The following is a 22,209-nucleotide window of genomic DNA, read 5'->3' as shown; positions in this document are numbered from 1 at the left end:
CACACGGTTAAACAGAAAGCCTGAAGACTTCAAGAATGTTTTTTTTTTTTTTACCTATGTACACGATGTGCATGGCAAGGTACTTTTCAGATGGACAAAATTCTCAATCAAAATTCCAAAACTCAGATAACCCAATCTTTTCAGGTGGCATTTTTTGTTTCCAGTGGAAACATATATTTTTCCACATAAATATTATATTGAGTCTTTAATAACGATAATTTGTTAGTTTTCGAGTGCAAAATAAGAGCAGTTAACTTTTTAGAGGGATTTGCAAAATTTTGTACAGTGTCATAATTGATGGAAATAACATCGAAATGGCAAGAATTGTTATGTCAACACCCAAAGGACTGCGAAATCAATTTCTGTTTTAAAGATGCACATTACGCTTGAAATTGTGAAAAAAAAAAATTTTTATTACTGGTGGCAAAATCTGTCTGCATAAAAATTTCGAACAACGTGCTGCCTCGCTCACTGCTCCGCAAAATATTATTTACTGAGTGTGCTACATGGTGTAAAAAAAACATCTTATTCGTGACAATAAGTATGTTAAATTCACCTGAAACAAAGAAATCACTGCTAGGTGCAGCACACACTGAGAAAATACTGCGAGTTTGCTTTGCACACAATTGTGAACAAAGTGCTTTAAAGGGTTAAACCAAGAGCTAATAGAACATTCAAAATGAATGCTTACATTACGTGCCTAGTTGATAAATGAAGCATCAACAGGTGACACCAGCTACTCCAATGTCAAAGCGCAGCTACCCCGACATGCCCGGGACAGCTTCCAGGGTACCCCACTGCCCCTCTCACCCTAATGTGAACTTTGAGCAGATGGCTTTTGTTTCATCAGGTAGACTGGCCAGCTGCTCAGATTGCAAACTTTTCTCTGTCTTTTCATATAACCACATCCATGTAGTGCGGTGAAATATAGAGCCAGTTAATCCCAGTAAAGCAAGTCCAGTGTTTATACTACGGCCTCAGCATGCCGGGTGTTTCACCTAAGATGTTCTAAATTTTTAGAAATAGGATTTTGGAGTTTGAGGAGTGCTTTCTTCAGCATAACATTGCCAGTGGTGTAGCGCATCAGAATGGAGTTATGATGTGCTCACTAGTAGGATGGTTAACTAATATTGAATTTTAACTATTGCTGTTAGTCTCGTTGTTCATTGAGAGGCATGTAGCTCACCATAAGTAATATTCGTATCAGTTTTTAGAATTTCGAAAAAGCAGTTACCCTCAGTGCTGTGGCCCAACAAATTGTGCCTGCATTGTGCCAAAATAAACTTGCTTTCAAGAAACTTGCAGGAAAAGCAACCCCTCCAGTGCATGTAGCTCGATGAAATAGCACAATTTGTTCGGCCACAGGGCCGAAGGTTACTGCATTTTAGAAATTCTAAAAACTGATATGGATATTACTTACAATAGGCTACACACCTCTCAGTAAATATAAGGAGACTAACTGTAAGAGTTATAAAGTTAACAATTCAGAATTAGTTAACCGGCCAACTAGTTATCACGCCTTAGCTGTTTTCTGATGTGATAGACTGCTAACAATGCTACGTCAAAAAAATAAAGCACTCTTCTAACAAAAAAAAAAGCCTATTTTTAAAAACTGTGAAACACCGAGTGTAATAGTTTCATGAAACACTTCATACTTGAACTAAGGTAAACACAACCAAAGCAGAACTTCTTCAGGCAGAAAATTTATGATCCTGAAAATAGTTTTTATTCGTTACAAAAATAACAGTCTGCACGGCAAAATATCTCTTCCAGCAATGTTTTTCCTACGCAATTTTGCCTTGATATAAAGTAGGGGTAGAACTTTTCGGTTTTCAGCAAGTGGAAATTGAACTAATTAGGGAAGTCAGGGGCGTGCTGAGACGGTGGTATCGTCAGATACGCTGCACAGTTGTGCAATTTGAGGCATTTTTCCACTAGTTCACATGCCTATGCAGATTGGGAAGCAACACCTCATCGCTGCTTGCTGGCTAAGCACTGTTTGTTCACTATCATCACCTGCTTAGAGCTGTTAACTGGCTTATAAGTTTTATAAACTGCATGCAGTACGACAACCCAAAGAAAACTTTTCCACCTAGTTCTTAGAAGTAAACTTCCACTTGTACTCTTGTCTGCCGGACATCTTGCCTTACTATTTGATGAAAAAAGCACTTCTTTCTGCACCTCCAAGTGCAAGATTACTGGCAAACGAACTGCCCATGCTGACAAAAATGACGAGATTGACTATGACTTCTGACCGCACAGAATTGACATATTAAATCACCGAATAAAGTCAGTATTTAATTGACAGAAAATAATACTAAAAAAAAACGCATTCTGAAATAAAACCCGAAAAAAGTCCGTCGAATTTCCGAAAAATAAAAACCAAAAAGTCCGACCACTAGCTATAACACACACTATAACGCACCTTGAAATCCTCTCCAATTTAAAGGCACACTGAGGACCACTCCATAATTTTTTTTTTTAGCAAAAATCAAGTGTGTGGCTTTTTGTGGCTACGGTGATGCATGTTTGGTAGAAAATGAAGCATTCATTGCTGAGAAAATTGGATTTAAAACTGAGAAATTTTTTTTTCCCTGCCATTCGATTCAAGATTGCAACATCAATAATGAAAAGGACTCTGAGATCACTGTTTCTAAGTGAATGATGGTGCAGCCTAGCTTCAGAGATCTACAACAAAAAGGTATTGATGTCATGGCAGTTTGTCTGCAAAAATGGCCGGTAGCAGTAATGCCCCTATTCCATTTTTAAGTTCCTGCTAGCTTATAAAATCTCCCATTTCAGTGAAAGTAGCCTCCGCCATTAGAATGCAGTAACCTATCGATACAGGACAACAATTTGCTCTCGGAGTCCTTTTAAATGATTGCAGTGATGTCAGAGCAGTTATTTCATGGAGATCACACTGGTGCAACAGCACAACCTTTAAACAAGAGGGCAAAACTCCTGCCATGAAGGCAACGCAAGAGTTACGCAAGACTGGATGGGAATTGAGCTTACAAACTTACACGCAGCACCACTGTTCATACCAGTGAAAAAAAAACCTTTCTAGCTCATATCACTGAGACAACATGCGTGTTCAATTAATTCTAGCTGAAACAGGCAAGTGCCACACCCAAATGTAGTAATGAACAAAACCCACAGCCGGATGACCCCTCAGTACAAAATTTGAGATAGAACAAAACAGCACTTTGGTTAGAAGAAGCAGCAAGGCTTGCCTCTCTAAACGACGCAACAACTGTTAGAATTATAACTGTTAGTTGATAAAGCCTGAATGAAGTGAAGCATGACGAGATTAATCTTGATGTATGACATGTGCTAGCATAGGCTTTTGAAAAATAAACAGTCGCCAAATGTTACTGACACTTAAAACACACAATTTCTTTACCCTCTACCTTTCTTACTTTATGATTACCATATAATTACAATAACAAAAGCCATACACTTTCTACTTTAGAACAGGTAAATAATGCTCTAAATTTTCCTTATATGCCTTCAGGCTAAAATTAAAGCCTTTCAAAATTCTTCCCATTTTATGTTACCACGTGAAAGGTAAGAAAGCCAATGAAAGGATTACACATGAAAGTAACTTTCACCTTAAGAAATTTTATTTATTTATTTATTTAACAAATAACGCAGGCGCTTACAACAGGCCCTAGTAGGAGGGGCGAGAAGAATACAATATTGCAGAATATGAATTCACTGCAATGACAGCACGAAACATAAGTAACAACTTATTTGCAATGAGACATGTTGAACAGTAACAAGAGATAATTTATACCAATTTGAGACATGACTATGTGTAAGAAGTAATCGATTTGTCAAAAGATTCAATGGTTATAATCACATCAGAAGGCAGCTTGTTCCGTTCCTCAATTGTGCATGGATAAAAAGAGTACTTAAATGCATTTATTTTGGCGTCATATAGAGTTAGAGTTTGAGCATGATGATGCCTCCTTGTATGTCGAGTAGTAAGGGGCATAAGATAAGGTTGAGGACTCACAGAAAATTTGTTGTTTTTGAGCAAAAATAGAAATTTTAGTCTCAATTTTCCTTCATACTTGCAGTGGTTGGATGGCATGTTCTTATTAAAACTGGAGAAGAGACAGTAGAGCGATGTTTTGAAAAGCTGAAATGACTTTTCACCGGACTGGTTCCAGTGCTTCAATATTCTGTTTGGTGTAGGGGTCAGACTGTACAAAAATACTCTAGATTTGGTTGGTTTACTGGTTTATTGGGGTTTAATGTCCCAAAGCGACTCAGGCTATGAGGGACGCCGTAGTGAAGGACTCCAGAAATTTCGACCACCTGGTGTTCTTTGACGTGCACTGACATCGCACAGTACACAGGCTTCAAGAATTTCACCTCCATCGAAATCCATTGCACAGTTTGTTTTTCTAATTCCAAAAATCTAGAGCGCGAATCATTTATCATTTTTTCAATATCAGCCTGCTGCTCCCTAAAAGCTGCTATTTCTGAAGTTAATTTGCTCTGACCTTCGACCAGCTCCTCTAGCGATTCACGACTGCTTACTTTGTCAGGGCCAGGATTCAATTCGACATTGTCACAGAGCAACAATTTGCACACGGAATATACATCAGAGGCAATTTCCAAGCACTTCTGTGGGCACGACAAAACCAAAAGGCACAGATAATCACTCTTTATAGTAGAATAATAGTCACAAACCTGCACAAGGCTGAAGAACAGCCTGTTAAGCAACCTGCTCTTGGTCAAGACGCCATGCCCACTGAAGTGGAATTCTTGCGGGGTGTCTTTTAAGGCTGGATCTGTTGAGGTCACGTGGTGGGTGAAAGGTGGTGCTCCTGACGTGAGGTTGTAGTGCAGATGACTGTGCACCATTGGTGACAATGGTGGCCAAAGATGCGTGTTGACAACAGACGCATCGAAGATGCTCGATGATCTGGGGAGATTGAGCAATACAGCCCGCACAAGGCAGAAGAACAGCTTGTTAAGCAACATGCTTTTCGTCGATGCACCATGCCCACTGAAGTCGAATTCTTGTGGGGTGTCTTTTGAAGCTGGGTCTGTTGAAGTCACGTGGTGGTTGAAAGGTGGTGCTCCTGACGTGAGGTTGTGTAGTGCAGATGACTGTGCACCATCAGCGACAACGGTGGCCAAAGACGTGTGTCGACAGCAGACGCATCGAAGATGCTTGATGATCTGGGAAGACTGAGCAATACAGCGTGCACAAGACAGAAGAACTGCTTGTTAAGCACATGGTCGCTGCACCATGCCCACTGAAGTCGAATTCTTGCGGGACGTCTTTTGAAGCTGGATCTGTTGAGGTCACGTGGTGGTTGAAAGGTGGCGCTCCTGACGTGAAGTTGTCGTGCAGATGACTATGCACCATCGGTGACAACGGTGGCCAAAGACACGTGTCGACAGCAGACGCATCGAAAACGCTTGATGATCCGGGAAGACTGACCAATATAACCTGCACAAAGCAGAGGAGCGGCCTGCTAAGCAACATGTTCTTGGTTGACGCACCGTGCCAATGAGATGTTTAGCTCCAGATGAGACTTCCTCATCTAAAACCTTTCATATGGCTGCAGGCAGCCTTTCTGGCAAGATGCTTTAAGTTAAAAACGAGCTTTCAGCATATGTTTACATTAATAGTCTGAAGACAGATCTTTCAAGTTCTGTTGTCAATCTTTGATTAGACGAAGAGTGCTGTGCACTGAAAATTACATCTTGCTACCCAGCTGCTACAAGCTCGCCGCATAAAATGTCGATTAGCAAGAAAATAGAGATGCATAATGTCCCCTGCTCAGTTTGTCCTTTCAGTGACCACGCTGCTCAGCATTCAAGTATCAACAGTAACACGTTCTGCTGGGCGAGTTGGTTCATCTTGGTAAAGTAAAAGCTTTTAGTGCAAAACGACTAAGAAAGGACGGGGACAGAAACGCTCCTTTGTGTCTGTGTTCTGTCCCCGTCCTTTCTTTTTGTCATTTTGCGCTAAAAGCTTTTACTTTATCAACAGTAAGAACAAAAAAAAAAGGGTAAAAACCGAGCTGTCTGCCTCCAGCTGTCCGCCTCCTGAAGAGGTTAACTGAAATTACATACGTCTTGAAATGAACTGCACGAGAAGAACTATCACTTCAAAAAATTTTTTTGGGTCAGGTCTCTAAGCACCTGCTGCAGGAAGCATGTTCTTTGAGCAATGCTACAGGTTCCTGGGCAGTGCACTGATTGAGCACAAGTAAGATGTACAAAAGTGAGACAAACCGAGGACAAGCAAGAATGTGCACGTCAGTAAGCAAAGAATGGTAGGGCCCTCAGAAATGCATATAAATTTAGTCAATAATTTTCCATGGCCTAGTGGGCTGAGCATCTTCCTCACATGTGGGAGGTACAGGGTTCGATCCCCTGTGCCAGCCAGTACCCACCGGTGATACAATGGGTACAAGCTTTCCCCTGGCCTAGTGCTCAGCTAAACTGGGATGAAATTCTTAGAAAATGGGTCTTTGACCTCATCTTGAGTGAACATAGAGGGCCACAGTGGGCTTTACAGCACAAGGCTGATTTCGGTCCCTCACGGATAAGTTTTCATCAAGAGAGGGGTGAGGTTGACCAAAGGCCCTTTTCCAAGCATTTTTGCCAACGAAGCTAACCATGTATAACACCCCTGTCACATGGTAACCTCAATGCCCATCGAATCAACGGCCATCAAAATTTCCTAAGGCCACCCAGATGCACCATTGCCACATGGCAAATTTTAAAGATCATTGAGTAAGTAATGAGCATGCAATCTTACAGGTGGTACTAAGGGTATGAATGCTGAAAAAAAAAAGAAAAAAAAAGTGAAGCTGAGTAAAACAAGCCAAACATTAGAGTAAGTGCTATTTTAATTAAAACCTTTTTCGGAAAAAGCTATTCAAATACTTCACAGTTCAGCACAGCCTAGAGACGGTGATAGCGGGAGATGATGGGCAGCAATGCGCACTTCTTTTCAGAAGCATTCACTTTTTGCCGGCAAAGCTGCCACAGATCAGTGATCGTCTTTGTTGCTTTCATAGCTACTATTGTTGCAGCATTTGTGGGGCACTTGTTGCACTCGGTTGTAGCAAAGTGCGCCAACAGGCAAAAAGCGGAATTCGGCCGACTAGTGCCAAAAACATTGTGCCTGTCTTCAAGATTATAGACCTCGATACGCCTGCGAAGGTGCTGATGCAGAATGCGGCAGGCGCTACAGAGGATAGACTGCCTGAGACAGCTACAGGGAAGAAGACGAGAGGCCATGTGTGGTGCCCGACGCTCACCACAATTTTCTGCGGTTTGTTGTGCGTTTGTGCGCTCGCCGCCCTCCGGCATGGGCAGACAAACGTGTTTGTGTGTGCGTGCGGCCAGCAAGCGGCCCTACCAGCAGTGGATGCTGCAGACTGTGTAACGGCTCGAAGTGGCGAAAAAAGCCAGCAGCTGGCATCAGACGGGCTGCCAGCAGAGGAGGCAAGGCGTTGGTTGCAGGAGAGTGCTGCCCTGCGAAGGACACCTGATCCCCCTCGACACATCCCCAATGAGGCCATCGTCCTTCCCATCGTAATGGCTGCGGCTTCCTGGGAATTCGGCGTATGCCCTCGGCCGGCTGTGGGAGCAGCGACGGCGAAAAGACCATTGGGAAAGGAGGACCCCAAGAGAGAAGCTGAGAGGCTTTAGAGAAATGCAGTGGTCGCAGAAGAAAACAGACAGAGGAGAGATAAGAGCCGCACGTCGGGAAGAGAGGCAGACGACAGGCAAGCCGATGCAGCCGTGGCCTGCTGGTGCAAGATGAGTGGAGTGAAGGAAGCCCCGACCTGCCGGAGGGACAACAAGCTCTCCTAAAAGCCAGCAGTTAGTGGACCCCAAGTTTCGCCTTCAGGCAGAGAAATAAATAATTTTTTTCCGGGTTACTGCCTTGTTCACTCAATTCTCCTCGCTTCAGCAAAACCCCTAGAGAGCAACAAATTAGGTTGCTTTGTGAGTGACCCCTGACAGGCGGGAACGTCACAAGTGCATAACAGACCTTTTTAAGAAATAAACGCCACATCTGCTTGACTTTGCATATTTAGCTCTAAAATGAGAAGTCCACTTACTACGAACTTCAGATACAATGAACAGTAAGCCCATGTGACCGTCAGGTTTATTATAAGTGGGCTCAACTCTGTACCCCTAAGAAACAGTGTGCTATGAAGGAAATGCCAAACTTACAACACATTTTTTACAGAAAACCACATGCAAATAGTTTTCCAATAAATGACAAAAATGACCTAATAACAATGCAAAGATTCTGTTCATACTTTAAAATGGTATGTTTAGGAATCCACTATGGCTGACTATCACTCACTTTACCACAGGCAAGGTGAGAAGGTAACCGCGCTGCTTATGAAATAAGCCACATTTCAGGGACATCCTGGATTTTCTGTGGGACTGATCTGTTGTTAATCCTCCTGTCTGCAAAATGAATGCATGAAAAGCAAAAGCTCCAGCATAAGATATTTTTAAAAATGTGAAGGTGGTACCTGTCCCGAAAAGCCTTGACTGCAAGGGACATTCCTCGATTCTTGCGTCGAAAGGCCGTGCGGCATTTAGAGTCAATGTTTTGCTTGATCCGGTGCCAGTCTTGGTCAGTGATACTGAAGTGATGCATTAGGTGACCTGCAAAGCCATTTGGCACTTCTCTCACTAAAACAGTCAATTCGGATAGAAGAACATGCAAACAAAATTTGTACACAAAGGTGAAGGCAAAATAGCTGTTCACAGAGTTCAGTGGTTAACAGCAGCAAGACTGCATAGAGGACTCCATACTGAAAAAGTAATTCATTTGGATTACATGTACACTCGGCAGAGGCCCTGTATGTCTATCATAAATGCTTTAAATGCTCTCCATCCCACAGATAGTCTAAAATCAAGAATACTAGCTTCCCAAAGCTGAACACACATGCTCCCAGAAGCAGCACCAGGCCTCTTCTGCTTATACAAACACTAACCATTGTTGACCTAGAAAAATCTAATAGTGGTAGCTTCAAGGACAATGTGCAGAAAACAGACACACACATGCACATGAAAAGAGAAAACAATTGACTTGACTCTTTCGTTACCACGCCACTATGCATCGATCACCAGTGATCAACAGACTCAAAGCAAGATTTCAATGCTACAGGGGCTTCTGAGCATTTTTTGCGCTATCTGGTTTGTTGTTTAGACACACTACTTTAGTTTCATGAGTGGTTTGTAATTTTTCCTACAAGGCAATAATTTTTGAAACGTCCTTGAAGTTGAGGCTCCGGCATAGTGTGCTTGCAGGATGCCATCAGCTGCAGAGACGGCGCGCAATTCTGCTGCATCCACGGCAGATTTTTTAGGAGCTTGAAGCAGCGGTGACTCTGACGATGATATTGCATTGTCAGAATTTGATGCTGATGAAGAAACTGTGCAACCACAGCAAGAAACCTTTCCTCCCATAGGCTTCGTTTCCCATTTCTTGTTTGTTTATTCGCTAATAGAGCCGGTTTATGCATTGCACTGATGTCACGAATGACATGACTGGTTTCTGTAGTGTCTCGACATCCTATAGGTGGGCAAGCTCTACTCGCATCTGCCCAAAAAAGAATAGACTCCAGGGCCAGTGGAAATCAGGCAAAGTTGTTTGCAAAAGCTGCAGATGTCTCCAGACTGGTCCTAAACCAACCGAAACAGCTTCCAAAATAGTTTATTGCAAAACAAAAGCATTTTACAGCATTTTCAAGCAATTTATAGTCAAACATCTTTATAACGAACATGAATATTACGAATTATTGGCTATATCAAACTGTTCCTAAAAATTTTCAACAAATACATGCATTTCGCATTTTTTACTTTATATACTGAACGCGGTTTGCACTGAAACGGGTAAATCGAACTGCCGAGTGCCAAGCTGTGCCCGCTTTGATGGCAGGTGGGCTTTACCTGACTATACGGGTGACTAGTGGTAGAATGACAAGCTTCTTTTGCCTTTCTTTCTTTTGCCAGCAGCGCCACAGGAGATACAGTGGTGAGAACAGCTGGTGGCCAAGCGGTCAGAACCCATTTGCGTCTGTCACACCCATAGATAGTGCCTCGAAACCAGTGACATGGTCGTTTTGTTGCATTTCAGCTGCCATCCTCTGCTGAACAGCAGCCACTCTCTGCAGCGGAGGTGCTGACAATGGTGATATCTTTTGTCCTGGCGCCCAATTTTTTACAAGACACCGCTGTAATGCGAGGAAGCAACCCTGCCTGGCATTGGACCTGCCACCGCCACATGCTGCAGTGCTTTCCGGGGAAGCCAACCAAACTGACGTTTGCCACTCTGTTTTCTGTGGCCTCAGCAATCGCCACGAGCGGCTTCGAAATGGTGCTAGAACTACAGAAACTACAGAAAGGTCTCTTCTAGTTGCTGTCCTTTTGCTGATTAAATTTTGCTTCTCCAGCATGAGTTTCTGAGTTTTATAATACAAATATTCGCTATAAGGAGGCACCACTGCATTACCTATTGTAATTTTGATGTGAGTAGATCATCACAAATGGTATGGTGGATACACTTTTAGTGTTTCTGCAATTTTTTTCTGCTTCTTTAAAAATACTTTTAGCTAAAACTGTTATACAACATCGAAACTAACATTCATGAAGCTATATTTTGATGCATTACATTTTACTCTGAAAATTTTTTACTCGGCGTGGAAAATTTATATTACATACAGTTTGAAAATGACATTTCTTTATGCAGTGTCAGAAAAAATTTATAGCTAGAAAAGTTTTTGAGTTATAAATTCAAACTTTTGGCGGCTTGTTAATAAATAAATTTTAAATATTTTGTACACTTCAAAATGTTTTTAATAATTTTTCTCCAAGACACTGTCAGGTCAATGCATTTTTTTTTCTAAATTTTCAACTTTTTTTGTGTTTGCCGATTTTTTTCACAACAGCCACACCAAGAATTTTTGTTGAAACAAATGTCTTAAGGACGCACATTCTATTCCAGTCATTGTCATGTAAATTTCGCTTTCTTACAGCTTACATACTTTGCAGGAAAAAATTATGTTGAAGACCTATCAAAAACAGTCATTTTTCCCGCGGCAACGAAAGAGTTAAGCACTAACAATTCAAGCTTTGCAAGCATGCAGACCTGGGGTTAGGAGCTGCTTTATTCATTTTTCCTTCTATTGAATATGCAGCGTACAATGAAAGAAACGAAACCACAATAACTTCACCACAACAGCTGTGACTGCAGCCATTCACCAGAAAAGTGCAAAACGCACAATCCAATCTAGCTAGAAAAAAAAAACTATATAAAGAGAACATACATTTTATTGCAAAGATGCGAAGTGGGTCTAGCTGTCGCTTTCCATGACGACCTGTCCCTGAGATGTTGGAGCTTGCCTGAACTTCCCGGTCAAAAAGAAAGTCCAGCAGTGTCAAGGCCATTTTTTCTGGGGTGTTGGATATCCGGTTCACCATTTCCAAATCCCTGTGTACAAAAACTTAATTATTTGCTAAGCTTGAATTTGAGGGCTTAAGTAGCAGCCCAACATATGAAGAGATTCTGGATGCAAAAATCAGCAAATTCATGTGCCGAAAAGAGTACAAACCACACCGTTTTCAGTCACACTGATGTTACATAACAGCCAGATGTTTGCACGGAATGCACAGCACACAGTTACGCTGAACAGAAACAAAAAAAAGTGAGGGTGGGGGTGGGGAAGAAGTTCAGTACCCATGAAGCACGGTGCTACACTGAGAGTCAAACCTTGTCTGCAGGGGTACACTAATATTGTAGATGCTATGATCTACTTTATGACTGGTCATACAGACCAGTGTAAAGAACAAACTGAGCCTCAGGCAAACAGATAGCTCTCCTTCACACAGCAAAGCTCCTCTTATTAGCTGCGACTGTTCTTCAGGGTTACTTATGGCCATGGCCATGAAAGCATAGGCAAACGATACAAATAAATTTTGTTTCAACCATTACCAATTACAGGTACCTCCTTTCAGGAAATGAAGCCAGAGTTTATCATTCCAAGCTTGTGACTGAGTTACAAACCATACAACATACAGCAGAGCCCCGTTTAGAAGACCTAAGCTTCTTTTGACCCCGTGTGAAGCACCAAGCAATAGAAAGATTCAAGTATTTGCACCCTACACAGGACACCACAGACTAGAGAACAACGACAATGAGATACAATGAGAACTAAAACGAGCAATGAGACCACAACACCCAAAGTGAATTTAATAGCTGCAAGTGTTCACAGGACACTTGCCATTACTGAATAGAGGACAAAGATATCTGCAAATGCAGGCTGCATGTTACACAAGGGAATGCAAAGAACATCAACACTGACTTTTAATATGTTGGCTGGTATTTTCACAAGCACAAGCTTTGTTTTCTGGCAGACCTTTAATTATTAACCTCATTTCCTACTCGGTTATTTCCCAAAAAGTGAAGGTATTATTCGTTCCTGTGGTGTGCACTTAACCCAGGAATCCATTAATGAAGTTCTTTCCACAATAAAAGGAATGATTATTGAACTTATAAGTGACCTCCTCCGAGATTATGTCAGAAACCCCACTTCAGTAAACTCAGATATAGTAAAGTGAAACTGCAGTCCCATTTCGGCTCTCATAGACACTGCACATTTTTTTTTTTTATTTTTAATTTACAGTAAAGACATCTTTAATAAAGAAACGGTCACTGTAAAGAGCATCTGGCCATGGTGACATAATTCCCACAGAATGATGACAACGCAGCAAATGTGCAGTCTAGGACATCTTAAAGCCACAGACGTTTAATGTCAAGCTGACTATGAATGTAGAAAGAAGGTGATGCGGGCCGCTGAGAAATGAAACAGTAAAAATACAGTGAGGAGCAGGGAAGAAAGAACACAGCCCTGGGCTGCATGAAGCATAAGGCTAAACTGTCATGAGACTTTGTCCTCATTACTACAACATTCATTTTGCCTATACCAGGCTCTCTGAGCTCGAAGATTCGATAAATTGTGCGCTGCTAAGATGACTAAACGTCTAACAGCATACTGCAGCGAGACCACTCAGTTGCAGGCACTGTGTTACAGAACAAAGCATGCTATATGTACTCCATCAAATACATGCTGAAAACTACAGCAAACCGATTTAATTATTTTATTTATTTATTTGGAATACTGCCAGTCTCTGGTTGAGACCTTAGCAGGTGGGCATCACATTTATCAGAGCTAGAAAAACATCACATTCCTAAAAGCAGCTCTACAAAAGACAACAATAACCTAGACAGCTCATACAGCACAGAAAAATTAAAAAGTAGTTAACAGATTTGCACAAGTAACTTTAAAAAAGACACACAAGTTCAAAAATGTAAACATGACACAACATACTGTCTACTTCATGAAATAGACAGATTGAAGATAAAAGGTTTCTAACTACATCACTAGTGTTTAAAATGCAGTGCCTAGTTCGGAACAATAAGTTGAAAATGAATCAGCATTAGTGATCGATACATCCATGCAGTTCATATTCTTGTTACTAGTGAGAAGAAAGTGTCGCTGTGATATCGATACTGGGTTAGCGAATACGCGTGCTGGTTCTTTAATGCTCGTTTATGTGACAGTGAAATGTACTTTGATGAATCGACCTAATAAAATGATGAATCGACCTAAATAATAAAGGTGTTATTAAGAAGCTGATACAGGAACTTCAGTCACGCGCGCTTTGCCCTACAGATAGTTCTGTTGGTGAGTCTGTTTGTATCTGAATAAACCTCAGTGCTTTACGTTGTATTCTTTCAAATCACCAAGTACTAGTTACAGACTGAGGAAACGAAACTGTGTTGGCATAATCTAGTACAGGTCTAATCAACTGATGTTGGCAGAGCTGCATCTTTGAAACCGTGGCAGATTTGCGAGTTCTGTATACAGGGTGTTTGTAAAGCATTGCCTTAGATTTGAGGAAATACAGTATTTATTTCACAGACCAACATACATGTATATTGAATGAGGACCTTCATAAGGTTTTCCAAATATTTCTGCTCTAAAAATCACACATTTGAAAACAAATACAAAAGTGAAAAGCACAAGGCATACATACGTTTAAAGCATGCACAAAGAACAACAATCTAACACTGACATAGGTCATTTCTACTAATGTGACAGTGCCCTGTATGCAAGTATGAAAGTGCAGGCCCAGGAACACCTCTTAAAGTAAACGCAATGCTGTGTCATACTGCCAAGAAACAACGCTTCATTTAGGCAACCTACACTGAATATAGTAGAGCATTTATATGCACCAAATTATTTGCAGCCGCAAAGTATACAGCCTGTATTTGAGACCTGCACTGCCGTGTTCACAGACCAAAAGCACAAAGAACAAATCTCAAATCCAGCCTGTGTGTGCTTGAAAGAAAAAGTTTCTGTCACAACCAAAAGAGACAAGCAAGTATATGCCCAACAAGCTGAGCACTGTAGTTTTGTAGCTTAGAGAGTGTACAGCACAAGCACTCTGTTAGGTGACTAGCCTCTTGAATTGAAGCTTTATTACGCGGACAGCACTGCAAAAACATGCAAATGCGCTTTGCAGAAGTGATGTATAGCACCAATGGCATGACGGGGAGACACTGTGTATACCATGCTTTGGAATTCCAGCACAGTGGAATTCCAGAGGCAGTGTGCCTCCCACTGTACTGAACGTTTTTCTCCAGCTACCAAAGTGGCTACCACTAGCATCTTTAAGGTGAACAGCCGAGCAATTGCACTGCCACCTCAGGAGGTGGTCCATAGGGCTATATCAAGGACTGTGAAAGAATCGGCAAACTGCGGGACCTCTGTAACATGCGATTCAGTTATGCAAATGTTCTAAACTATTGACACTAACACAGAGGCCAGTTGGTTATACTTTTTTGAAATTTTCTACACTATCTTTTTTCCCATTTTAACTCTCTCTTGTTTCTTCAAGCACATCATACAGCAAGCTAAAAGACATCAGGAAATGGTCTACTGGTCTGGAAGGCACAGCATAGGTGTAGCAACCAATAGAACCTATGCAGCCTAAAACTTGATTCTTGTCCACTAACAGTAATACAGTAATACATTTTACTGCAAACATGAAAAATAAAAGTCAGCCAGATATTTGACAAAATATGCAAAATTGTGCAAAAAAAAAAACTCACGAAGGGGAGATTGGCACCCTAACACGCATTTCTGGGTCCTCTGTATTTCCAAGCCAGGAGCCATTTGGGTAGTCGTCAACTGTAATTCAAGCAAAAATGCAAACACCGGGACTGACCTTTGCAGTAGTGAAAGCGACACTTGACTTTCTGAAGCAGATTTTGGAGACAAAAAAGAACTAGTTTGGAACAGCCATTGGTGTTTTTGGTGCAGACAGCAAAATAATAAAGAGAGCCACGAAGAAACAAAAACACTGCTAAAGTTCGTTGCAAATATCAGTAGCATTTTTTACAAAACACATTGAACACAGCAATGCACGTGAATTTCAAGATATTATTTATATGCTGGCACTGGCTGCTGACAGAGTGCTTGCTGTATGAACTGGGCAACAACTCAGGTGTTCCATTTCAAAAACTTTTCACCTCTACATATGTAATTTTTCTTTCTTTTATATTATGAGGAAAGAAATGCTACCCTTCATCATCTTTTACTCATCAAAGTGCAGCTGAATGCATATTAGTATTTACGTTTATTTCAAATTATTTCGAGGCCCAGAGGCGTGACAGAAAGGGTTGGTACAAAACTAAACATTTTAAAAACATTTGTATGGTAAGACAAAAATTAGCAGCAAGCATGGTATGCAGTAGTTTTGCAGTCATTGGTGTCCAGAACAAGAGCAATAGAGATAATTACAGTTGACACTTCTACTTGGGATAACTGGAATGGTTGAAACTGTCTTCCATTATGACCTGTGAGCAATGGGAGAGGCTTACCAAATGAACATACAGTGACTACATAACCACAGCAGCATCCGTTCCTCACCTTCAACGGTGCAGAAACAGAAGAGACCCTCAGCCACCCTTCACACTCTTGTAATGCATCAAGTGAGAGGTGTCATCCATGGTGGCAGTAATAAAGCACTAATGCGCCCTTTGGGACAACTTTAACCATGTACTGTCCACACTTCTATGTACTGTGCAAATTTCCTGAGACACTCAAGGCTAAACAAATATTATTTTAGACGTCTGCAAGAATAATTCAATATGCAAAATGTAATCTCTGAACGCCAAAATTACAGCTAGAAAATTGTTAATGCACATCTACACATAAAAAACACAAGCTATGTACTTAAAAAATTCAGAAAACAAAACATACCACAATGCTCTTACAAAAACAGCTCCAAATGTCAGAAGTTTCGACTAAGGTCTTTCATACACCCATGTGGAAAACTTTTCCTCAAAGCAAGGAAACAGGCACCTACCATGGGTCCTGCAGATGAAACTAAACCCCACGCCAAGCTTTGTAGCCACCACTGCACTATTACAGTTTGAAATATTAAGCATGAAAATGTCCACTTCTATTTTCTCCTATTTTTTCACAGCAAAATATATACTGATGAACAACTGCTAAAAATTTGAAGAATGCATCAAAATTTACAGTTTTTACAGCTCTAACTAATATCCTTTTTTGAAGGTTTTTGAACCAATACTGCACTGAGTCAATGGCAAATTCAATGCTGCTATATGGGCAGCTCCAGTGGCCATCAAGTCAACAGTCTATTGAGTAAATGGAGAAGTACACAACTCTATAGAGATTCCCAAGGACTTTGAGCAGCAGTAGCATGCACTCTTGAATGTGCAGCACTTGCACATTCATACATGCACATATGCTGCACATATGCAGCATATGTGCACACTGCACATATGCTGAGGAATAAAACCAGAGTAATAGAATCGCTGAAAAATCATGGAACTTTGAAACATACAACCTATTCTGCAGAAAAGAAGACAGGCTGCCCACAAAACACTGCAGCAAGCATAATATCACTGTTGCCAGTGGCACAGAAATGACTGGCACCTGCTTCCTCCAAAGTGCATGAGTGCTATTATAGTTTGCTCAAAACAACAAAATTAATTTCAAGACAACATCAATGTAATGAATACACATTTTGTTTTTAACCTTTTCAGGTAAAACTAGTGGGCTGGTTGTTTGCAAGCTTGCATAATTATTGGCAGCCTCGGTGTGAGATAATAAAATATCTTGACAGCAATCGAGTCTGCGATGTAGAAGTAGCATAATTTCTTTGAGTTTGATCGATATTGAAAATATCAAATGCTTTTCCCTCAACAGCTGTTTGAAAGTGCCTGTGTAACAGGAGTATAAAACATGAATAATCTGAGGCCATCCTCAAACTCAATGCAGTTAGTCTTCTCAACATAGCTGTATGTGTGCATATGTGCACAAGCTTAGTATTTTCAAAGGCATGCTGCCTGAAGAACATGCACAGTCTGATGGCAATTTTCTTTTTGGCTCCAGGCACTTTTCCTTCCCCACTTCCAATAAGAATAACTAAAGAATAACCAATGAACTGCACTCTGACTACAGTGCCTATGCTGTCTGCCAAATTCCAAACAAAATAGACAAAAACAGTGCACTCTTCAAATTGGGCAACACATCACATAGAAACAGCATCTGAAATCACACTAGTTATCATACAGGGAGCAAGTGATAACAACACACTTGGCATCCCTTTTCAGCGGCAGCTTGAAATGACCTCAATATTTATTAAAAGTGGTATTCTAGGTGCACTTTGTTCCATTTGTTGTCTCTATCACGAATGCACAAAAGTCAACACTGCTTTCACATGGACCATGTGTTTGAACTTTTCATCAAAGTGCTTATGCTGAGCTTAGCAAAATGGGATGCGTTTAGTCTGTTCACAACTAGCTATAACTACACTTTTCTAAGAGAAAGTGCACTAAGAAAATTTTTTCTAACCGCACATATTTACAGCTAATATTGTTTGAAAGAAGAAAAAACTCACCTGTTCCACCTGTTGGCGATGGGACACAGACAGTCACAGTGGTTCTATATCAGGAAAAATCAAGCAAGAAGAGCAGATACGTTATTTCAGACCAGAGACGTTACTTCAGGTCAGAGTACAGACCATAGGAATGCATGTAGCAAAAGTTTTCAAAGTAGTTTTCTGACTGCACAGTGCACGTATGAGGTTATCCCTTCATGAAGAAAAACCAAACGCATCACAGAACAGAATGTGCAAGTCAATTCAGAGTCAATGCACTTTTAAAACATCACAATATGAGCACGCCAGAGCTACCCCCGATGGAGGTACGAGGCAGGAGCACAGCAGAAACAGATGTAAACAAAACATTCCAGAATTATTTTCTCATCTCTCAGTGCACCTATGAAGGCAGCAGTTTGTTAACCACAGCAGAGTGCTTTTAACAAGAGCATGAAAAGAAATTCAATGTCATCCTGAAGCTATCTTTTTGAAATGTCACGATAAATGTGTGTTGTGATGCTGGACATACCCTGAACAGATGCTCCGTCTGCTGGGTGTTTCTCTATCGCACAAGCTGGTGGAGTCCAACATGCTGATGCGTGAGCTACATTCGCTCACTAATACAGTCATTCAAACTAGACTGCCTGGACACGAAAAGCAGTTCTCAGACATCAAGATAAGCAAACAAAAGTGAACCGCGTATCTTAGCAGATGATGGCACAGACGATACACCCGGCCACCTCTGGCATCTGCAAGCGCCCCTCATGTTTTCAAACACGGTGTTGGTCTATGTACAACTTGAGTTTGTGAAATAAACTGCAGTTGCAGATTAAAATTGGTCCCATGCATATGTGTTCCTTTAGTGCAAAAGCATCTCTTTTAGTGCGAAAGCCTCCGAGTAGAAAGTGTAACTGGCTCACTGGGTCAGTGGACACCTCAACTGCGCTTAGAGTAGGCAGTGGCGTTCACCTACAAACTGAAGCAGTTATGCGCCTTTGCTTTTCTCAAAACCAGCGGGAGGTTTAGACTCTGCTGATTTTTAGAAAAGGAAAGGCACATAACTGGCTCCCTGGGTCAGCGGACACCTCAATTACGCTTTGAGGTACATGGCGGTGGTGCCCACCTGCAAAAGACCGTGGTTTCGCATTATATTTCGCGCTTAGTAATGCTAAACCGCCAGCAAATTTTTTTTGTCCCATATCTCCTTTTAAACACCAGAAATTATAAATTCAACCGACCAGTTAAAACTAGCCCAAATTCCCACCTAAAAATAAGCAGCATGGCCAAGCATGTGTGTCAATATAACAAGTGCAGAAACAAATGCCCAGAACAGATATGAGTGAATGTACAATGCGTTTTCATGACAAGCAAGCTTTGCCTCTGATGCATTAGTAAGCAACGAAAAATACAACAGCAATCAATCATGAATATGTGTAAACCACACTAGTTTCTTTAAAAAAATATCGTATTAACACCCTAGCACTTCTCCACACATGCATACAGCAACAATTTTATGGCTACAACTGTACGAGATCAGTGAGGTGCATTCTCTGAGATAAAATGCCGCTGATATTGGCATTTTATAATGTCCTAACTGAAAACTAGCTCATCAACGTACTGCTTGAAGACATTGCTGACCAGGTGGGCCTGAACTGTAAGGAACTTGTGGGTTGGGGAGAGGGGGTCCCCACACAGTACTACGGTCACATAGCTCAGGTGGGCCTGGGAATGAGTGGACCTATGGGGACCGGGCTTGGGGTGCAATACAGCTACTCTGGCACTCCTTTGACCCGAGAGAGGGCAAAAAGTCAGAAGTTTCCTTGCAAAGTGCAAGGAAATCTATGAAAACTCCTGGCATCAGTTGAAAATTGAGAGGCTGAAGTCTGCTGCTCTAATCTGCAGAGTGCTATCAGCCATCAAGAGTTTTGTCGCTCAGCTGCCCGACAACCTACGGCAGAGTGCACTGTCAACAGCACGCACACTTGACGCATGTTACAGCTCAGGACATGTCAGTATAAACGCCACTGCGCTGTGGAATAAAACGCCTTTTCTCGCTATTACATTCTTTTCACCTTGTGTCAGATGAAGAAGTGCCACTGCAGCTGGCCGCAGGTGATGGTGTTTGCAGCATTGCTGTCAGATTGATGATCCTGTCACCAATTCTGGTGCAGCGTGCTTGAACAGTGTTTAGCTTGTTGGAGAGGCCATCCAACCTCTGACACAGGTCAGACGTTATCTCTGAGAGTTGTGCCTGCAAGGTCCACGCATGCACAGTTACTCTAAATGAACCATAATATGCACACGCACATATCTACTGCCTAAGCACCTGGCAAACCACAAGGTAAAACAGGGTGCTTGTAAATTTAAACGAAAGGGAAGAAAACTAATTTTGGAGCAGACAATGCAAAATGCCGGAGGGAATTTTTTATTTTTGTCTCACAGTCTCATGCTGGCTGTGAAAACTACCAGCAGCTCAAAAAAAAAAGTGTTACTGCCCAAAGCCAATAAGAAGCTATTTTACTAACATGATCTCTCAAAATATAATGAATACAATGTCTGCTGCCCATGTAAAGGTCATGTGCAAATGGATGTGATACAAGCGCACCGAAGAAAAGCATACTCAGCAAGCAAATGCCATTTGCCTGTTCATATCAATTGAGAACAAGTAAAAGTGACTACCCAAAAGCGTAAAATTCGAGCATTTCACGAGGCAACAAATGAATAAACCCACGTGCCAGTCAACCAACTCCACCTTCCGTAGTATGATGCAACATAAATATGGATCACACTACTTTCCTACATTAAGATTATCTTGCACAGCTATAGTTTTCTTTGCATTAAAATAATGTCTATAACCATATAATGGTCAAGAGACCTAATTCCACATTTTAATAATTTCAATAAAGAACAAACCATTTTCTTTCCAATGACATTTACACAACAATGCATAGGTAAACCAAGCACTAACAAAATCAGGAATTTGTATTGTACAATAAAGCAGTTCACTTGATTGGCCATGCATACAAGTGCCTCATGATAAATATAGAAAACCACTAACTACTTGAGATCACTCTAGGAGGTGCAGGAAAAAAAAAGGACCAATGACAAAATATGTGACAACAGAGACGCTATTGCCAAGCCAAGACTTTATTGTAAAGTAGACGACTAGCCAATAGAGAAAACCACAGAGAAGATAAAACCATAAAAGAAGAGAAAGAGAACCAAAACATTAGACTGACCACTGACCAAAAATTAAAAAAAAACTGAGCTTTAATAGTATGCATGATTGGTGCAAGTGATGAGGGTGTAATGGCATTTTTTTTTTTCTTTTGCTCACATGTTTTTTGTGTTATTTTGCTTGTTGACTTTCTTGTTTTCCTGTGGACTGGTTACCAGCATATTCTGTCTGGTTAACAACAAAACTATTGGCTGGCAGCAGCGCATGTGCTGTCTTTTCTTTCATCCTTGTTCTTTATTTCTCTGCACTGCCTGAGGTGATGTTAGAATATATTCATCTTCATCTGTCTCCTGACAAAAAATTACACCGAAACATGTAGTACAAATCTAAATAAAAAGCTTTCTTTGTCTGATGTTGAAAACTGTTAAAGAATCGTGCTTCTGATGATCCTGGCATATCGCAAAATCCGCAGCTTTCTGACAACGTAGCACATCCATCTAGTAGCATCATTAAACCTTTCCGGCCCAAATTAAAACTGTTAAATATAAAAAATTGATATCCACAGACTAGCACACTTAGCAGGAGGATAATTCTAAAAGATCAGAAAATCCAAGTACTCTCGGTTCTTTATCGGATTTTTTTGCATGATTCCAAATGGAATCAGCAGGACTCAGTGGGTGCGAAATGCTTAGTTTTGTTATTTCATTGCAAGTTCAATGAAATATCAACAGCTTTTAAACTACGCTTGTCTCTGCTGAACAGACGGTGCCACGGTTCTTGACAAGAATATGCGAGAATGACATGACATGCAGCTCGTACCTCTGATGTCATTTTTTCATTGTGTGTGGGCCAGTGTGCGGTCCTATGCAAGAGGAATCCTCGAGCTGGTTGAAAACAAGCACTGATTCTTTTTAGAGATGCCGTGTAAAAGGCAGAGAGACCACGCTGCCAGTATCCACATTTCCAGCATTGAGCTCACAGAATCTACCTTTTGGGACTGACTAAAAATTTGTAGCGCGAAATTCTCAAAGATTGATTTGGTTTGGTTT

General features: G+C 41.1%; 1 protein-coding gene across 1 annotated transcript in view; it reads right to left on the bottom strand.

The window, feature by feature from the left end:
• The window catches only part of LOC149350986 (protein BANP-like), a 70,957-nt gene that overhangs the window by 5,618 nt on the left and 43,130 nt on the right, over nucleotides 1–22,209 (bottom strand). The window contains exons 4-8 of the mRNA XM_089580170.1: nucleotides 20,055–20,233; nucleotides 18,004–18,047; nucleotides 15,182–15,260; nucleotides 11,334–11,497; nucleotides 8,532–8,667 (exon numbers count right to left, since the gene is read on the bottom strand). Coding sequence (XP_089436296.1) covers nucleotides 8,532–8,667; nucleotides 11,334–11,497; nucleotides 15,182–15,260; nucleotides 18,004–18,047; nucleotides 20,055–20,233 — 602 coding nt within the window. The remainder of the gene's footprint in view (nucleotides 1–8,531; nucleotides 8,668–11,333; nucleotides 11,498–15,181; nucleotides 15,261–18,003; nucleotides 18,048–20,054; nucleotides 20,234–22,209) is intronic.

This window comes from Amblyomma mixtum, chromosome 3 (genome assembly GCF_055824585.1).
Source record: "Amblyomma mixtum isolate Tamu chromosome 3, ASM5582458v1, whole genome shotgun sequence".
NCBI lineage: Eukaryota > Metazoa > Arthropoda > Arachnida > Ixodida > Ixodidae > Amblyomma > Amblyomma mixtum.
This window is presented reverse-complemented; position numbering and strand designations above follow the sequence as displayed.